A 20,405-nucleotide genomic window follows, 5' to 3' on the forward strand; every position below is an offset into this window, starting at 1 on the left:
ACGTGTTGCACCACGTTACTCGCGTCTGTGCATTGACTTTGTATGTAAAACTGTTGATCGAAAAACGCTTCTTGTGTGTCTGCAGCATTAGAGTAACTCTAGAAAAGAAATTAACTCTTCGGGCACAAATGATTCGAAGGTATTAGATGTACAGTGTGGAAAATTAGGATTCATATTATGTCACAATGATAAACTAACAGTTTGGATGAGAATAAACGATCTAATAACAAAATATGAAACAGTTTTACAAATCCAGAAACAATTTTACAAAAGCCACAGTGAACAGTTACCAGCTGCCCGGATGGTTTACAAGCCAATCTTATATAGCACACTTCCTTTCAACCTGGCTTTCAGAGCCTCTGACTTGTCAAACTTGTGCCATAACATTCACTGTATTAGTTCATTGTATAAAATAAAATAAATGTTTTATTGTAATTGCCCTGTCTTGGCAGTTTGTATGTTAATTATTATGTGTCTTAATGTAAAAAAAAAAAGTGACCGTTTGCTTGTGCAAGAAAAAACCCTCAATAACTTGGCCACTCTAACTCACACAAAAATGATCACAAACAAACATCCTAACCTTGAACAAACTGCATTCTGCATTTTTGATTTGCACCTCTTGTCATGCTTCACTGCTCCCCACCCTAATGTGCTCTCCCTTTCAACTATGTATACGTCTTCACTTCTTTACCTTTGTATATATACAGTACATACACACTCACCCTTTCCCTTTGTTCTCAGTCAGATTGTCTAATATTTATGTAGCAATCCAGCATATTTCCTAGTGTATTTTTCCCCTAGTGTTTACTTATAACTTTATCTGCCCTTTGACATACTGTAGAGTTTACCTTACATTTAAATACATTTTTAGATTTTCTGTACCTTTAGTACATTAGTACAAGATACGATGCACGATACTGTACATGGTCCACGATATCAATTATATCACGATACAATAATTCTGTACAAATCTCTATATTGCAAGACAATCATAGAGCGATATATCATTTATCTGACTGAAGAAAACAAAACGTCCGTGAAAAGTTAAAAGTGCAGGGTTTCTCTATTTAGTCACAACATAGAGAAAAAGTACATAAAATCTGTGTATTGAACGTGGATGGGGCATCTTTTAACGTATAGCTTTCTTTGCCAATATCCTGCTGTATACTCTCCCTTCTTCAGCCAGGTAATTTCCACCCAAGTTTCCCTCAATCATTTGAGCAGCGACACCACGAGGAAACATCAAGTAGTGATGCCCAGCGAGTGAAACTGTCAGGTACTGTTTCTACTTCCTCCTCTTCTCAGAACTCACTTTATCATGACAATAACTTTATTTTCTCTCCCTCCCACTAGTTCCTCTTCCTCTCTTTACTCTTATTTCACAGGTATCCCTGATTCCAGTGTTTCAACACCACAGCTTAAATAACACAACTATAACATTACCATTACTATTACTATTACTGCTAACAATAATCAATAACTTACAACGTAATAAAGGAAAATAACCAACTCTATTGTAAGCCAATATATCTGTGTCCATTGACACATAGGATCCATTTCAAACCTTAACAAGTTACTCTAATGTTACTCCTCATGCTCCTCAACATATCTTGAACATTTACATAATGAGCATATTATTTATATGCAAAATGAACACATTTACAACACAATTGACATCCATGATAGTTATTCTTGTTTTTTCCCTGATTTGTCTTTTCAGTCTCTCTCCTCCCAAAGACCATGAGTTTGTTTACAGGTCAAGTGTGTCAACAGGTCTGCACACCTGTACGCACCTGTCACAAACTGGCCAGGCGGATGGTTTGAGAGTGCAGCTTGGTTCTGACTGACAGGAACAGTCTCAATGGGTGAGTCAGACTGGGATTCCATCTGGGGGGTTGTATTGGGTGCAGATGCAGCAGGCTGAGGGACAATTTCCGGCTGGACAAGACCACGGTTTCTGCCGAAGCACTGCTCCTTTGCTGCATCCTGATGACAAATGATCTGGGTGTAGTGCCCTCGCCTGAGACCTGGCAGAGATCATGAATGTTCGTGAATTTTCATGAGCACAATATCTCCTTGCTTTAAGGCCAGTAAGGGTCTAGCTCCTGTTTTGCCTTTTGCTTCCTGTCCTTTTCTTTCACTGCTGACATGTTGGGCCATTTCGGGTCAAGGTTACTTTCCACAGTGGGGACTGTGGTCCTGATTTCCCACCCCATTGACAGTTCAGCTGGGCTGTAGCCAGTGGTAGAGCAGAGTGGTGTGGTTATGAGAGATTCCTTTTCCTTGTTCTACAGCACACCGGACATGATGACACAATTAAGCTGAAAGTCCAGGCCAGGACAATGATGAGCATGCTCTCTCTCTACACTTCGTCAGGCCCTGGTGTCCATCATGTAATTTCTGGAGGATCTCATCTCTCAGTGAACTTGGCATTACTATTCTGTTCCCTCCAAACAGGAGACCTTCATGTTCAGACAATGCTGATCTCACCTGAGCATATGCTCTTGCATCTAGGGACACTTTGTTTGTGAGGTCAGGCCAACCTCTTTTTACAAGTGTTATGACTGACTGTAGTCCTGTGGCCATCTTTGTTTTGGTCATCATTCTACCTGAAGCGGGGACCTGCTCCATCACACTTCAACACACATCACACTCTGCAACAATCAGTGCTTTTCCTGGAACATACTCTGCTTAATCTCATGAGTCTCATGAGAGAACGCTGACATCACAGGGGACATTATCGAGGCTGTGACTGTTGATGAGTGGCACTAGTGGCTTATGGTCAGTTACCAGCATAAACTGTTCTAATCCACTTAGATATCTATCAAACTTCTCACATGCCCACGCGCTTGCTAAAGCTTTGTTTGGGCATAGCGAGGCGGAACCTCAGTCGTGACTTAAAACACGATAAACTTAACAAAACATTTGAAAGAGTACCACAACAAAGCGTACATGTATTTTTTAGCCAGGAGCCAGAAAGACGAGAGGAGCCGTCATTCCAAAAACAAGGAAAACTTGTGAAAGCCAAGGGGATTACAGAGAGAGTGCTCAACATACCCTCAAAAAGAATCTGCCATTGTTTAACTGAGATTTCTTGAGCAATGATCACTAGATCACTATTCCGTAGAGCTGAAACAATGGATCGATTATTAATTGATTACCAAATGAATCGACAACTATTTTGATAATCGATTGATTTGAAGCTTTCTTCATGCTTAAAACAAGATTTCCGATTGTTTGAGCTTCTTAACTGTGAATATTTTCTTCATTTCTTTGCTCTGGATAACAAAGAAATCATTAAAAGTTAATAATTTTGGTTTGTGGGACAAAACAAGACATTTGAGAACATTGTCATTTCCAGGTTTGACGAACAGCGATCAACATTTTTTGATGTTTTCAGACATTTTATGGACCAAACGATTAATCGAGAAAATAATCGACAGATTAATGGATTATGAAAATAATTGTTAGTTGCACCACTACTATTCAATGTTAACTTTTTGAGTCATTTACTTGTACTGTTTTCTTTTGAAGAATAGTTACAAAGACCCTGGTGTTAAAGGGAATAGAGACAGGATTATTTAAAAAATAAACAAAAATAAGTTATATAAGTTTAAAACAAGGTAAGGCGTGATGAAGCATTTTGAAAACATAATTCATGAGCCTATCTATATGTTTAATTATCTACTGGTATTCATTTTTCTTTTACAGTGTAGTTGTAGATATGCAGGGCCTCTACCATCTGACAGGGGTGCTGTGAATGCTCGCTCACGCACAAGTGAGCCAGAAGCCTGAGCAAGAATGTTCTTAATATATGTTATAAATGTCATCCATAAAGACCTAAACAACCAGCCCATGTAGAGTTTCCATCATCTTTCTCTGGAAGATCTCTGGCACACTAGTAATACCAAATGGAAACCGCTTGAAGTGGAAAAAAGGGGTGAGTTTACAGCTGTCTGGATGTAGGGGTATCTGGTATAAGCCGCTGGAAGCATCCAGTGATGAAAAGACAGTGGCTCCAAATAGCTTGTGTTGGGGATCAGCAATAGTGGCAACAATTTGATTTATAACAATAAAAAAATAATAGAAAAAAAATAATAGTAATAATTAAAAAAATAAAAGTTTTTGAAAAATTAATGAAATATTAATTAATTTTAGATCGGGGCACCATCCTGAAAACAGGGAAAAGACAATCAATATATGCCCTTAATTTAAAAAAAAAAATGATCATAAGGTAACCCAATTGAACAGTAATGAAGGTATGAATCCAAGCACTGGCTCTCTCAACCCCCGTTTGTCCAATCGAATCCAATCCAAATTTATTTATAAAGCACACTTAAAAACAACACCGTTTGACCAAAGTGCTGTACAGTTAGACTTAAAACCAACAGAAGCATTAAAATAAAAATAAAAGCATTAAGACCAGTGGGAAAGGAAAGAAAAGATGGATTAAAATAGGCAATGCCGTTCTCATGCCGAGCCAAAAGCCAAGGAGTAAAAGTGCGTTTTGAGGTTTGATTTAAAAACAGGCAGTGTGGGGGACAGCCGAACATGTGGTGGCAGAGCGTTCCAGAGCTTTGGAGCTGCAACTAAAAAGGCTCTGTCCCCCCTAAGAATCAGTCTAGACCTCGGGACAGCCAGAAGCAGCTGGTTAGACGATCTGAGTGTCCTGGATAAATTAAGTGGTTTTAAAAGGCCTATGAGATACTGTGGAGATTGCCCGTGCAATGATTTCTATGTTAATAATAAAATCTTAAAATCAATCCTAAAATGCACAGGAAGCCAGTGAAGTGAAGCTAGAACAGGAGAGATGTGCTCATGTTTACGAGTACCAGTTAAAAGACGAGCTGCTGCATTCTGAACCAGCTGCAGGCGGGACAGAGAGGCTTGGCTAACACCAACGTAGAGCGCATTACAGTAGTCGAGACGTGTGGTGATAAAAGCATGCATTTGCTTTCATCGTTGTTATGCTTCACTTTGCCACATTTACCACATTGACGACTGTGTCCCTCCATTGGTTTACCCCAGTGTCGGGCAGGGGTCGCATTAACCGAATATTTTCTGTCATTGACTGTTTTTTTTTTTAAAACGGTGACAGAAAAATCTGAGGGCCATCCGTCATTTTGACAGATTGCAATTCACACCCCTGACCACTTGGTGGCGAAGAGCATATTACAGTAATTGGCTCTTGTAGAAGAAGAAAAGTAGAAAAGAAGAAAAATGTCACGGCAGTTGAGTGTCAGAAGTTTCTTTAAAAAGCCCAATAATATTGTTGATAAAAGAGGTGAAAAAAGAGGGATAGATGCAGATGAAGATGAAGGACAAACTCAGCCCTTGGCCTCGGCGGAGTGAGGAAGCAGCAGCAAGGAGGTTAGGCGGAAACATTTTCTGCGACAAATTAAGATTCCCATCGGAGCATCTGAGCATATTTTCTGACCTGGACACCGTATTCAATGCATCTTGCTATCCGGGTAGTGCTGACAGCACGTTAAAGAGCTATGGACAGGAGGCTTTGGAGCGCGTCTGTGACCACAGACCGGTGCAGCTGATCCACTGATACAGAAGGAGCGCATGCTGCGGGATTTCCTACCGCTTGCAGGATCAGGAAACCCCTCGTTCAGAGAGTCTTGCTGACTTCTGATCACTTCACTTGGAAAAATGTTCCCTGGTTTCAAAACTTTGGCTGAAGTGGCGCTTGTAATTCCAGTTTCCAGTGTGGCAGCAGAGCGCAGATTCAGTCTCCAGAACAACATCAAAACAGCCATGAGAAGTTGTCTGTCCGAGGAAAAAGTCCAAAACCTCATGACAATAGCCTCTGCAGCAGTCCCACTTGAGACATTTGATTACGCGCAAGCAGGCACGCGATTCAAGTCCATGTGGACCAGGAGGAAAGTGTGAGACTGTGCATTTAGGCCACATGTGAACTGTTCATATTTCACTGCAATATGAACAATGCAATTGAATATGTCATTATTATCATTTAAAAAATTAAAGTAACCGGTAAAAATAGAGTATGACGGGATTTTTATGACCCTGTCAGTCAAAATGACAGACAACGAAAAAGTCTAGCGCAACCTCTGGTGTCGGTAACCTCTTGTATCCTCTCTACAGCTTCACCTTGCATGCTGACTTGTGAGGCAACCTCCTCCAACTTTCCGACTGACCAACGTCAGGTCCTTTGTCAGCTGCAGCTTGCGGGAGATAATTTTGTCCAGTATTCCCACCAAAATCTGGTCATGGAGATTTTCCTCTATGCTTGCTCCAAAGTCACAGTGTTCAGAGTGTTCATTTAGAACTTGGATAAATATTTCAGCCTTCTCCCCTGGTCTCTGTACACGCTGATGGAAACAAGCTTGTTTGTGAATCACAGTTCATCAAACCTTCCAACCATTTGGTCAAAATGTTTCTGTGGCCATCTTGGGGAAAAATGAATGACCTGAAGACGTTCTCTGCTTCACTGCCATGGCGTAATTCAGCCTGTTCACCTGCACCGTGCCATCCTCCTTGTCGAGTTTAGTAGCGGTCCTGAATCTCAAGATGCACTGCTTCCAATCCGGCAACTCGCCAGGTTAATCAAAAGAGAAGGCCGTTGTGGGATTTAACTTCGCTATGGCTCGTCTTACTTCACTTGTTCACTTCTGACACCATGTAATGACTGTGAAGGAGGCTCTTGTATGTTTCACTCTGAACATTATTGTGAGAAAAAATGAAATTGCTTGTGCCCGTAACATGACGCGAGACATGCTGGGAAAACTTCCTTGTGTAGCATTACTGTATTCCTTCTAACAAACAGGCAAGAACATTTTGCTCAATTATACTGCCGTATATGACAATGATGATAATTGTTTTAATGTTATTTAGGGAAATGGCCCTGGCCTTTTTCCTTCTTCTTCTTTCCTCTCTTAAATAATAAAATGTTTGTCTGTAATTTGCTGAACTTGTTGCTGTACATTACTGCACGTCTGTCCATCCTGGGAGAGAGATCCTTCTGTGGCTCTTCCCTGTACAAGGATTTTTGTGGGGATATTCCTCACTGGATGTGAGGGTTTAAGGACAGAGGGTGTCACTTGCTTTAGACTGAAATTGTTGGCCGAAACCAAAAATCAGGAAGCACTTGACCGAAACCCGAAACCAAAACACAGAAAGAAGCAAGGCAATCAGAGATGGCAGGAGGAGGAGGATGGTGAATGACGACAACATAGGAAGAGCCAGCTAATACGAAAATTCATGTAATGGGAAGTGTTTAGACAGAAGGCAGTACATACACCCATTTTTAACACAAAATATGTAATTCAAATACTTTACACAAAACTACCAAGAATTGGACCTGGATCAGTGAATAATATTACTATATAACCATATACACTAGTTTTAACCTGAAAAAAAGTGGTTTAGGGGTTTAGTTACTCTTCAAGTGACCATTTCAAGTGCAAGAAGGCCATTTCATTATGCATTGAAAACTGTGTTTTCCCAGAGCGACCAAACTGGCTGCTTATAAAACCTCCAAATCAAACCTACGCACCATGTAGTGGTAAGTTGCATTTTTAGTTCTTTTTTACAGTTAACATGTATAGGAGCCTTGCTCAAAATAGGAAAAATACATTTATGCATAAACTTGCATTGCATTGCTGCAATGTTTTTGGCTCTGGTAACAAGCTAGCAAGTTATTATGCTAGTGCTATATTAGCCTTCCTCATGCTATCAAAAACAAGTGAGATCCATCTAAACTGTATTTACTGTGTGCGGAGAGCCAGACACAGAGAGGGAGAGAGCGAGAGAGAGAGAAAGAAACGCTGTTTGAGCACAGCACACACAGAATTACAGACAAGAAAGTGTGAAATCTCTAAAGACAGGACCTGTTCTGGGGATATCTAGCATCTTTTTAGACTGATTTTAGTTACTTTTCTTTGGTAATGATATAATAATATGCAGTCTTCAATATTACAAGTTTATGTTAAAGTGACAGTATTTATCTAGTAAGTGTAGTAGCTCTCAGCTTTCAGCACTACCCCAGGTTGCCCAAACTATAATTTTTAATTGGAATATGATGTTGACTATTGTACCTCTATTAATTTTGAAAACCAACTGCTGCTCAAACTTAACAGGAAATTCAGAGGAGTAATCTAAAGATGGACACAGACACTGCAATGTGGTTGACATGTTTGGAGTTGTTTTGATATGTTTACATGTTTGTCAAGAGAAATTGAAGTATATGAACTAAGAAGACCACATTAACACAGCTAATGTTTAAATCCTAAAATGTATTGAAGATTGACATTAATAAGTAAACATGAGACAATAGGTCTCTGGGACACATGACAAGTCAGACCATATGTTTTACAATAGGCATCCTGTATAGGACAGGAAGCGTGAGGGTCTGTTTTGGATATGGTTAGTTAGGAAATATAGATGTCTCTTGTTTGACTAAATGGTGATATTGTCCAATTTAAAGATCATGGGACAGTATGGTACAGTATATCCGGACCGACTTGTTCTTCAGGTATGTTGCATTATGGAAACAGGAGAAAGGCGGGGGTCGAAACGTGTGATGCCTGCAAATAAGAATGCTAGAAAATCTATATAAGGTTAGTTTTGCTTTTCTGAGGCAGAATTGTTCGGAGATTCAGCAAGAACACATTCTCCTGAGCTGCTGCAGGGCTTGGTTCTGACGCCTCACTTGTAACTAAATAAAATCCCTTTGTTCGGTACAAGTCCTGTGTCAGTGGGGTCTTTTCCTGCATCATCAACTCATCACCTATCGTTCATAAGAAGGAAGCCTGACAAGCCTCTCTGTTTTCCGCGCACGCTGCCATGATGATATTGTCAGAGAACTAGTGGAGGGAGTGGGAGAGGAATGGAACAGAGGGAACAGGAGCAGAGCGAGTGAGCGCAGTAAAAAGGACAAATCAGAAACCCCCTGGAAGAAGTGGGTGTGTGTTTGCCTGGGTTCTCATTTGCATATAAAGGGACCATGCACAAAACCGAGTGTTCTGAACTGGTTATTGAACTGCTATGGTGCTTCATCCTTATGGTATTTTGACCAAAGCATGTCACAGACATGTTCATTAGGACACCAGGGAACTATTTTAACTTGGGGAAATAGGGTATAATATGTCTCCTTTAAGCTGAATGGCGATACTTGATATATATCTCTATACTTTATAGCATTATAGCATATCTTCCAAACCCTTTCAAAAATAAACAAACAGTCTGTTATTGATAACTTAAACATAGTTCCTCAAAACCCTCTCCTTACTGATCATTATTTACTCACATTTATTTGTACAATAATGAACTACAATAACATAAATAAGAAATACAGCTACAGCCAGTACCTGTCTGATAATAATATTAATACATTCAAAGAGACAGTGCAACCTTTATTTAACTCTGTGCCATGTCAGTACATCTGAAGGTACCTTTCGTGATTTTACTCCCACCCTCATAGATAACCTTGTTGATAGTACAGCCTCACTGCGTACTACATTAGATTGCGTTGCCCCTCTGAAAAAGAAAGTGGTGAATCAGATGAGACGAGCACCAATACTCCAATACTCGCGCTCTTAAACAGTTACGTAGATTAGAAAGAAAATGGCGTTCCAGTAACCTAGAGGAATTTTATATAGCCTGGAAAGATGGTTTTGTAGCTTACAAAAAAGCCCGACACAAAGCTAGAGTTGCCTATTATTCTTCTTTAATTGAAGAAAATAAGAATAATCATAGGTTACTTTTCAGCACTGTAGCCAGGCTGACACAGAGCCACAGCTCCACTGAACCATCTATTCCTTTAACACTGAGCAGTGATGACTTTATGAACTTTTTTGTGAATAAAATAACATCAATTCAAAACATCAACAAAATTGATCATCTCCTCCCTCATATTGGGACTGACTCATCTTTTAGCACAAGAGCTTTAGAAGCACCAAGTGCACAGTTAGACAGTTTCTCCCCTATAGATCTCCCTGAGTGAACATCATTAGTTTCATCATCCAAACCATCAACCTGTCAGTTAGATCCTATCCCCACCAAACTGTTTAAAGATGTGTTTCCTTTAACAGCTCTATATTAACTCAAATTAATCAATCCTTATTAACTGGATATGTGACCCAAACATTTAAAATAGCAGTTATTAAACCCCTTCTCAAAAAAGCGACCCTTGACCCAGATATTTTAGCTAATTACTGACCTATATCTTAGGCTACGTTTACAAGGTGACGGTCTGAACAGAAGACGCAAAAGTGGCTTCGTGTCTCCACTTTTTATTCCGTGTTCAGACAAGCGTTTTCTGGAGGAAATCTGCGTGCATACGGTGACGCAAAGGTGTGTGGAATTCGATTGGGTATGCATGCCAGGCGGCTAGGTGGTGCTGTGATACACTATCACACAACACCACCATGTATGAGCGCATGCAGACTCTTCCTTCCTCTCCGCGAAAAGCAAAACAGATTACAGATCCTTCTCTGTTCAGTAATATTATCTGTACATGTCCTTTGCATTTCGTGGAAAGACTCCTTATTAGAGCTGACAGAGCAGCTTGAAGGTCCGTCCCATGGAAATAATCGGACATGTTTGTTTATTTCCCTGTACTGGTGCATGTATGTGACGTAAATGCGTACGCGACGTGAGCAGATCTGAGCAGAGTTTTGTGTCTTGGCAGTGTAGACGGAGACGCTACGGCGGAGCGTATTCAAGTTTTCCACTCTGGAGGGTGGTTTCAGATTGTTGCGTTTTTAAGCCCCAAAAACGCCGTCACTGTCTAAACGAAAGGCACTTCTGATAAAATATTTTGTCGTTTTTACCCGCAAGCGTCCTCGTGTGAACGGGGCCTATACTCGAGGCTGCAATATCGGTATCGGAACTGAAAAAGTCGGGACATCCCTATTGTTCTGTGTAGCTCACAAAATAGTATCAGGGCTCCAGTTTCTGTGATCAGAAGTAGCACATACAGAGTGTGCCTTTCTCTTTTTGGCCACAAGGTAGAGTATCTGCTAAACTGAGCACTGCTCAGGAGGCAAGCACATGTGTATGAGAACAGTTTCCTCCTGGTTCCATAGAGATAGCAACGCACCAGAGAATTTATAATTTTGATGTATTTTAAAATATCGAGATATCGCCCAGCCCTACGAAAACCCCCTCATGGCCTTAATTTATTCACATTACTCATGAAGTTTTCATATCGTACCATTCTCTGACAGTAGCGCCGTTCACAAGATGCCACATCACCGGGCTTTGGTGTGCTCGTACACAGCTGTGACGTTACTGTGGGAAATAAGATTTGTATGGCCTTTAGGAAGGTTTTACAAATATGATACTCCATAAATTAAAAAATATAGAATATAAAGATCTATAAAAGCCTATGTCCATGTCTCGAGGTGTCCTGTGGACACTTTTACAGGCGTCTCTTTTACTATTGTGCTCAATGGGAAAATTGCTTTTTGGGCCCATAAGTATTTTTTGTTGCAGTACCATGAGTGGCCACCATGACAAAATTGTCTTCAAGGCAGAGGGAGCTCTATCCAGTTCTTATAATATAATCCATGTGAACTACCGGCAAGAAGGTCGCCGAGGGGATACAGGCTAAAATTTTGCAGAAGTTAATGTCGTTGTGATTTCTCTTAATGTCGTTGTGATTTGCCTAATGTTGTTGTGATTTCTCTTAGTTGCATTGTGATTTGTACTTTTCGGCAGTGGTGGCTTGTGAATTTTTTTTTGGGGAGACGCAATCGGCAAGTCAGTTTTTCACATTGGCTGTGGTTATAGCCCAGTGATGATATGCAAGTTACTGCATGTCACCACTAGGACACGCCAAAGCACCATTCTCATGCCTGATACCATTATTTTAAAAGATTTAATTAAATAATTGAAAATAAAAATAAAAAGTTTTTGTTGTGTATTTTCAGGCATTTGAATTTTCCCCATCTCTCCTTTAAACATGTAAGCTTCGCTATCACTCTTTTGTTTGCATAGCATTGTCCATATGTATCCTTGTCTGTTCATGTTTTTTTGCTCTTTCAAAAAAATGTTTTAAGTCTGTAATACCTGTCTAAATCCAGGCTTGTTCAGTGTCCGGCATCTGAAAGAGGAGGCAGGGAAAACAAAACATGGCACTGGTCTGAGGGCAAACAGTTACCCTGTCCTTCTCATATCAGCTCCTGGAGAAAGCTGGTCTGGTCTGACTACTTTTACTTGTACTTAAGTAAATAGTGGTACATTTACTTGAGTAGAATATTTTAGTACTCTTTCCACCTCTCCTTATACATTTTCCTTTGTGAATAATAAGTTTGATTTTTTCACCTTACCCTGCATTCATGTGTACACCAAAGTTAAACAGTAAAGTCTCACAGAAGGAGGCTGAAAAAGTACTGATTTACTGTCATATTACTTACTATACGACACAAGTTGGATTTACACAATAAAAATGATGCAATTGTCATCAGTAAACAAAGTAGCTCTAATACTGTTTTGTATAAATATATACGTAGAGAGAGAGAGTCAGTAACATTAATTAGGGTCAACATTTTATGGATGTGTTGCAATAGTTATTGAGAATTAAATACACTGTATGGTCATTATAGCATTGCGAAAACAACAAATCTCATCTAAGAATTGTGTACGTCTGTGTGTGCACTAATAACACGAACATGAAAAACGTCCAATATGAAACAAAGGCAATTGTCCCCTCTTTGGTGTAAACTACACACGATACCACATTGTGTCTGCGGTAAGCTTGGTACATAATCACTCCTGCGTGATAAACGAGAGAACGAGTTAAATAAGGATATCAGATTACAGAATACAATGTAGTAAGCAGTTTACAGTAGAGTCAGATGAGACAGGAAAGGGTTGTTGTTGTCTCTCACCATTACTGAAATGAATGAATTTCTCACCCCCCTTTACGGTTTTACTTAAACAGATAGCATGCGCCGGTCCTCACACGTAGTAACAGCAGTCACTATCATTATTACTTACCCTGCAAACTTCACGAGTTGTGCTTGTAGAAGAGTACCAACAGCACTAACAGTGTATCGCGTCGGTCACAGTCGCCGTCGGCGCAGATCACAGGATCACAAACAAGCAGCCTGTAGCACAAACCAGGATGTGAAACAGCAGAGCGGTGATGCGTTCTGCTTCGCGATACAGTATTTTCCAACAGAATCTCACTGACAAACTAGCATATTTTACACTTTTCTTTTCAGTATCAGCGATGATATATGCGGGCATTATTTTTAGCTAAAAATGTATGCATTGCCGAAATTTGCGGTACATTCTGCATTCAAACGATTCATAACATCGCGTGTAAAGTTGTATTCGTTTCAGTCAGCTCATAGCTGCCTCATTTGCAAATATTCAATGTCACATTAAATTCTCGTAATGTAGTTCTTTTTCTCCGCCCAAGACAATAATACTGATACCATTCTCTTTGTTTAAAAAAACAAAACAAAACAAAACAAAACAAAAAAGCACAGGTGGTGAAGTTATTTATTCCAAAGGTACGTGAACGCAGCTCCAGTATCACGTGACCCCTATCAGCTGACGAGCAGGCGGAAGTGCATGAAAACATGGCGGCTTCTCTAAGCAGACTTCCTATAACGGACTGTCTGAAAGTAAGTAAATAAAATACAATAATATAAGTAAATAAGCGGCGCTTCAAGGAAGAATGAAGGGATTTGTTTTATTAAAATGACTAGATGTTACAGCTGTGAAACATGAAGTAGCTCATTGACAAAAAGTAGCTCATTTACAGTTGTTCGTCCTGTGAACATTTCTTGCCACCCGTGAGTTATGTCATTACAAGAATTGACATTACAGTAGCAATCGGTAAAATTTAGAAAACATAGATATCAGTAAAGGCAACACTAGACATATATATAAATGCAATAATGTTCCCATTTAGTAAAACAAATGGGATGGTTGTGGCTGGCAGTCAAGACAAAAAAAAACAAATTTAGCTGTTTATTGGCTCACATCACTTTGACAGATGACTGACATGATGGGCTACAGAGATGATAGGAATGCATTACTAATGTCATGTCAAGATGTATCAAGCATAAAAAAAAGCATAATTCAGTCATGACCAGTTTACATTGAAACACACATATCTAAAGACTTACCATCACTGTGAGCCCTGCTGAGCCTGTTTTCTGGAGACAAGATGGTCCTTTGTGCATGAGTGACAGGCACAATGGGTTTTTAAACAAGTTTGACATTTCCCAACTCGGGGCATGGAAACCTGTGTACTATTATCCAACATCATTATCAAGTACTTAAGTAAACCATTATTATATTAAGTTGTTTTTTATTTATTCAATGGACATAGAAAGTCTGCCATAAAGATTCAATTGAATTGAAAATTAAAATAACCAAGGTTTGAATTATTATTATTTTTTTTTTAATGCCACCAAATGCCAAACTGTAGTCCTAACAGAAGTATCCTTACAGCTTTGTCACAGGGTAGTGGATGGACTGTGCGGCCAGGAGCCTCCTCTCAGGGGAGATTACAGTGCCACCTGGAGCCTGGAGGAGTGGCTGGAGCTTATCAACTCGCTGACTGCCCTCTTCCGCATGGTAGTGGGGAACAACAGCTCAGACGAAGAGGTGAGACTGCTTCAGTGCACTGGGACACGATGGGCTGTTATAGCTATGACTGCTTAAAATATATTAAAAAAAATAAATAGAGAGAAATCTAAAGCTACCACAGATCTTGGCCAAATAAGTGTAATCTCGAAATCATCTCTGATGTTATGTAATTTAACCAAAATTCAAGATTTATTTTATTGTCATGTAGTTGACTATGGCTTTGAGACAGTAGCACTGTGTGAAAGACAAGAGGTGGAGTGACCAGGTGGAAATAAGGGTATGTTGTATGATATGAACACATGAAAATCTAAATAACAAATAAATTAAGATCAAAGGAGAGTTACTGTTAAACTTCATTTCTTTTGTGTTCAGATATTGACCGTAGTATCAAATTGTGGTTTTTAGATGCTAACACAGTATGAAGGAGGCAGTCAGAAGGGGTTTTGTATGAGGTGTACACTCTGTGTGCTCCCTGTGCTGAGAAGTAACTGAGTTGAATTGAGTAAAACATGGTTGTGAGCTGGGACAACAGGAAAAAAACAGCTTAGCTACTTAATAAAAATGTTTTTCCAAATACAATCTACCAGTAACAACTACCCACAGTGGGGAAAAAAAAGAGTCTGCTCTCAGATCAGATTTTGTGTACAGGTGTTGGCTGGGCTTGCAGATGTGGACAGTGGTCATGCTCAGGCTTTGCTGAGTGTGCTCAGAGCCAGAGAGGAGGAGATTCATCACGCTCTACTGGACAGAACCATCTCCATCTCCTGTGCCACTTTGCAAGATTTTGACTGGCAGCTGAAGGTGAATCAATGCTTTATTTGCTAGTGTTGCAATGACTCAGCCATGTATGTCAGGTTAGCGTCATGCTTGCAGGTTTGCAGCTTTTTATCTTTTGATCATTTTGGTTGCGTTAATGCTAATACACTTTGTGTAACAGTATTTCCACTTTGCTCCTTACTGGAACCCATTACACATTTTAGTGATTGATCTCACTGCCATTAGACTGTGCAATTATGCATTCCATGTCATTATGCTTTAATCTGTAGGACAAATTTTCTTCTTTCTATCTTGAGGATACATTTAAGGATGAAATAAGGAAATTAAATTGTGATGCAGACAAGATTAGATTAAATTTGTTAATCCCTCGGAAGGTTTCCTCTGGGGAAATTAAGGGCAACGCAAAATTCAGGATGCACTTGCCACTTGAATCTTCAGTTTAATTTTACTTTGGACAACCATCCATGGTGAACTCAGTCTGAATGATGTCAGCAAATACAGTTGATGCCTGCATGTTGTTCCTGCTATGTTGCCTCGTATTTCCCCTGCAATCTGTTTCTCCTGTCCTCTTCCTCCAGTTGGCTCTTTCCAGTGATAAGATCTCGTCTCTCCACACTCCTCTACTCAGTCTCAATCTGGATGTGAGAGAGAATGGACACCTTCAGCCTGTCACTGTGGAAATGAACAGAGAGGAGTTAAACACACTCATCAGTTCACTTGAGGCTGCTAACAAGGTAGACACAAACTGATATTGTAGTTAATTGGTGTCTGAAGCATTTTGTTATGTGCTGAAGATATGGAGATGGTGAATACCAATCACATTGCATGACACAAGAAGATTCTACACGTGGGCAACATGAGAGGAAAGTGCCAAGCAACACTTTCATCTGAAAACTAAGTTTTCTCTGTTGCTTGACACATTTTGTTGCACTACTATAGTTTGGTTCCATTGGCATTTGAATCAGTGTGTTCATTTCTATGGTAAGCCGTTTTAACATTAAATCCCTAGACAGGATATTTACTATGGAGCACTATTTTATTGAACAAAATTCAATTAACCCTTAAACTACTGGAAATTATGTACTTACGAGGAAGACCATAGTGGTAATTTGACCGTTCATACTTAATTTGCATATAATTTCAATAATCAAAGTACAAAGTGAAAATAAATAGATATGTAATGTGAATATAGGGTGAGAGTAAATATAAGGAAGCAAAATGTGAAATGTGTGGAAAATCTTTTCTGATTTTATTGACTGGGCCAACCAGGCTCATTTTCTTGGCTTGTAATGTTTTGCCAACTCAAGTTAAGTAAAAGGGGCGGGGGCAGTATCAAAAAATAGACATGTTACATCATTTACAATGCATACGGTCAAATTGACCGCTATGGTAATTAAAGGTAGACATGACCAGGACTTGTTTGTGTTTTGTTGTTTTAATAATCTAACATTGTTAAAACAAAAAATACACATATTTAGGAAAAGTCCCATGGTCTCATATGTTTAATTTCAACAAAGTTATCACCCTCCAAATCGCAGGGTTTACAGCTGCCCGTCAGAATGCTATTACCTGACAAACTGGTACGCTTTATTTGCAAAGACATGTAACCAATTAATGTCTGGCAGGGGACTGGTTTTAAAGATTTCATCCAAGAGCTTGAGCTAAGGTACGCGGTTCTTAGCCGTACGACCATCAGCTACGGAGTTGCCGCGGAGGCATATGAATTTATCATTCACCGCACATTTCATAGACATAGATATAATTCTCAAAACGACCGAAGCTCAGTCTAGACACACTGCCGAAAACGTTGACAGATGCAGATGTGAGTCAGTGCTCTCCATCCCCACGGACAGCATGGCTAACACCGTCGAGAGGCATCTGCAGGCCGCCAGTGTCCCATGCATGGCCCAGTGAACAGAACGTATAACAACCACATGATATTAAGTTAAAAATATATTTAAAAAAAGCCCTAAAGTTCAAGATATCTTTAATTATCCACATTTGAAGAAAGCTATATTGTCCTTTTTAGAATGAAGTTTCAGATAGTCAGAATGAAGTTGTAGATATCTTAAACTTGAACACAAATGGAACTTGTAACTTATAATTACAACATATACATAATATACAGGATATCCTGAACTCTGAGTTAAGATGTTAAAATGATGGCAAAGTGTGAGGGAATTGACATGTCCCAGGTTTGGTCAAGGGCTCAGGTGCCACCTTTGTTCCCTAGTCACAGATGTGTACTGCCCACTGCTCCTGTGCCCAGCCTGTTTGTTCACTACTGATAAATAATAATGAGTTAAATGCAGAAGATAAATTCACTATTACTGTTCGGTGTGTTTGTGTGTCATTCTTGGACACAGTATATGGAAGTCAGTGTTTGTTTTGTTTCTGTTCCATCTACTCTGCTCCTCTACTTGTATACTACTTTGTACGTGCACAATGTGTGTTCATATCGTATTGCTTAGAGATATCTGCAGTTACATAGGAGCAAGTTTGGCTCATAGTGAGTGAACTTGTAATTCAATACCAATACCAAACAGTGTGAACACACAGCAGTTGCACAGTGTTTCTATGTAAATATTGTCAGACAACCGGGACAAGGCGATACAGTGAACTCTGCTGCATTCCACTGCTAGTGTGTAAAACTGGAAAGTTTTTTTTTTTTGTCTAACAGTTGGTAGTTGGTAAGTTAACATTACCCTGTGCTTTTTTTCCTTTTTTCCTCACCCTTTGATGTTTTATATTATTTTCGGGCCTGGCGTGTATATTCTTCAAGAAATGCAACAGACACGGTTAATGTACAGAGGAAATCATTGCCAGATTTGAGTTTAATTAATTTGAGTCGTCGCTTTTCAGTCTATACAACCCTCACAGTACCACACATTACATTACCAAGTACAGTCAGTGAAGATCCTGACCATAATAGAATGGAATAGGGTAATATACAATTTTATTACACACCACAATAAAAAAATCTAAACAAAATGTATATAATTTGGATAATCCTGAATGTGGCAAATCAGTAATATTTTATGTGAGTGATTCAAAAATTATTTAATTTGAATTACTACGAGGTATCTAACTTTTTTCACTAGCAGCACAGTGGTCCCCAACTGAACATTTTAGGGGTGCAACCAGTATAATATTTTTAATATTTACAACCACTGAGACTGAAATGTGGGTGTGGTAGTATTACTGTTATCTATCTATAAATGCAAGCAATGTGTGTTTGACTGTTAATTGCATGAGGAACGGTTAGCTTGACAGGCTTTAAAATTGGCAGGTAACTTACTAACACCTGGTTCACACTGGAGGTCATGTGCATTCCTTCTGTGTGGTCTCTTGTTCGCCCGTGTGATTTTGACTTTCTGGTTTATCTGTTTAAAAATGTCATGTTTTTCATGTATTCAGATTCAGCATATAGTGAGGTGTTAGCTTTATGTAATCATGCTGGTAGAATATCAATATCATTATCACTGGCCTCTCTGCCAGGTCCATTCTCGTAGTGAAGGATGAAATTAATAGAATTTGGTTCTTCTTTTTTGAGTGATAATGTCCACAGTACTTCAAGGAAATCCTTTAAAACGTGTTACAAACATTCAGTCAAATATGAACTGAATAGACTGTAATAGTCATAGTCACTGTGACCTCTCAAACCATTATTTGACAATGATGTCCATGCATTTCTGTCTCCTGTAGGTGGTGCTGCAGTTAAAATGATGGAGACGTTGTGGACCACTGCATGGCTCGGAACTCCAGTGACTGGATGTCACGTTGTTAACAAGAGACTTTCATTCATGGTGTTTTGTGTTGAAGACAGTGACAGTCTTTTGTAATATATTTGTGCACATCAGCAGCTGGACACATTTTTACAGTGAAATGTGTCATTAATAAGTTGAAGTGAATCCACAAAACACATGTCGTTTACCGGGCCTTCCTTCTTTAAATATCAGGTGGTGATATGATGGTGCAGAAAGAGACTCCGCTAACACAAGGCTTGTATAGAACAAAGAGAACATTATTGTTGCAAGCCAGTATCAGTTCAGAACCTGCAGGTGCAGAGTTTAATCCTAGAAAACTCTGCCCCTGTTTTTCCCTAACCACACATTTTAAAGCCTGTCTGACATCATCTATGTCATACCTAGGCTGATGTTCTCATGCTCTTTTTACCTTTTGAACATACATTTCCAATGCATGACAAATTTGACAATAGCAACCTGTTGGTCGGCTCTCCCATACTCCAAAAAACAGGAAACACCTGGGTTCTCTCCCATCAGATCTAAACATCCCTTTGTTAACTCACTTTTGAGTTTTATTTGGATTCTAATTCATTTCATATATACATGTGATGGCCTCCAACTCAACTCCTTGGGTCCTTTGCTTGCTGTCACTGGTTGAACTCTGCTGTTACTTGAACTCTGGCTTGTTGCCCAGATGTCATTATATTCTTCATCTGAACTCTTCCATCAGTCATTTGACAGACACTCATCATCAGGCAGTGCCTCTTCAGAATGGGAATGATGCAGCATACTGTGTATTATTATTATTATTTCTATCAATTCACTGACTCCAGTTGTAGTGCTCCCCATTTTTCACAGATTTGGTCCAGTCAATCCCATGACATCGTGTTCCCTCCAGCTTCTAACCTCACAATTTATTCATGGTGACTGAATAAATTCCATCAGGTGCAGTGTTATTAGGGATATAAAAATAATATTTGTCAACAATCTGACAGATCCCTCTTCTATCTGCTAAAATCCAATCTAGGGTCTGTCTATTTTGTCACACCAACTACTAGTTTAATAAAGTTATTCACCTAGTTGTCCAAGTGCCTCACTTGTATAATTGAGAAATTGCCATTGATTATAATAGACAGTTGGTACGATTTACATTCTTGTTAACAGTAATCCATGGAAATATGGACTCCAAGCCAGCCCTAACTTCATCCTGTGCTCTAAATTCTTCAGGAATTCCTGTCAGTTGATCTTCACTATTTAAACAAACTCCAGACTCTAAATGTCACATTACCAGTGTATTTAATTTAA

General features: G+C 39.4%; 2 protein-coding genes across 2 annotated transcripts in view; one reads left to right on the forward strand and one right to left on the reverse strand.

Moving 5' to 3' along the window:
• LOC131444797 (dual adapter for phosphotyrosine and 3-phosphotyrosine and 3-phosphoinositide-like) overlaps positions 1-13,144 on the reverse strand; it is an 81,296-nt gene extending 68,152 nt beyond the window's left edge. The window contains exon 1 of the mRNA XM_058615454.1: positions 12,970-13,144. The gene's annotated coding sequence lies outside the window, so the exon portion shown is untranslated. The remainder of the gene's footprint in view (positions 1-12,969) is intronic.
• Positions 13,145-13,501: 357 nt separating this feature from the next.
• commd8 (COMM domain containing 8) lies at positions 13,502-20,191 on the forward strand. The gene is made up of 5 exons (XM_058615456.1): positions 13,502-13,604; positions 14,440-14,595; positions 15,226-15,378; positions 15,933-16,088; positions 19,060-20,191. Exons 1-5 carry the CDS (start codon positions 13,560-13,562, stop codon positions 19,078-19,080), a joined length of 531 nt encoding a protein of 176 aa, XP_058471439.1. The 5' UTR covers positions 13,502-13,559; the 3' UTR covers positions 19,081-20,191.
• Positions 20,192-20,405: the final 214 nt, after the last annotated feature.

The sequence above is a fragment of the Solea solea genome, chromosome 18, assembly GCF_958295425.1.
Source record: "Solea solea chromosome 18, fSolSol10.1, whole genome shotgun sequence".
Taxonomy (NCBI): Eukaryota; Metazoa; Chordata; class Actinopteri; order Pleuronectiformes; family Soleidae; genus Solea; species Solea solea.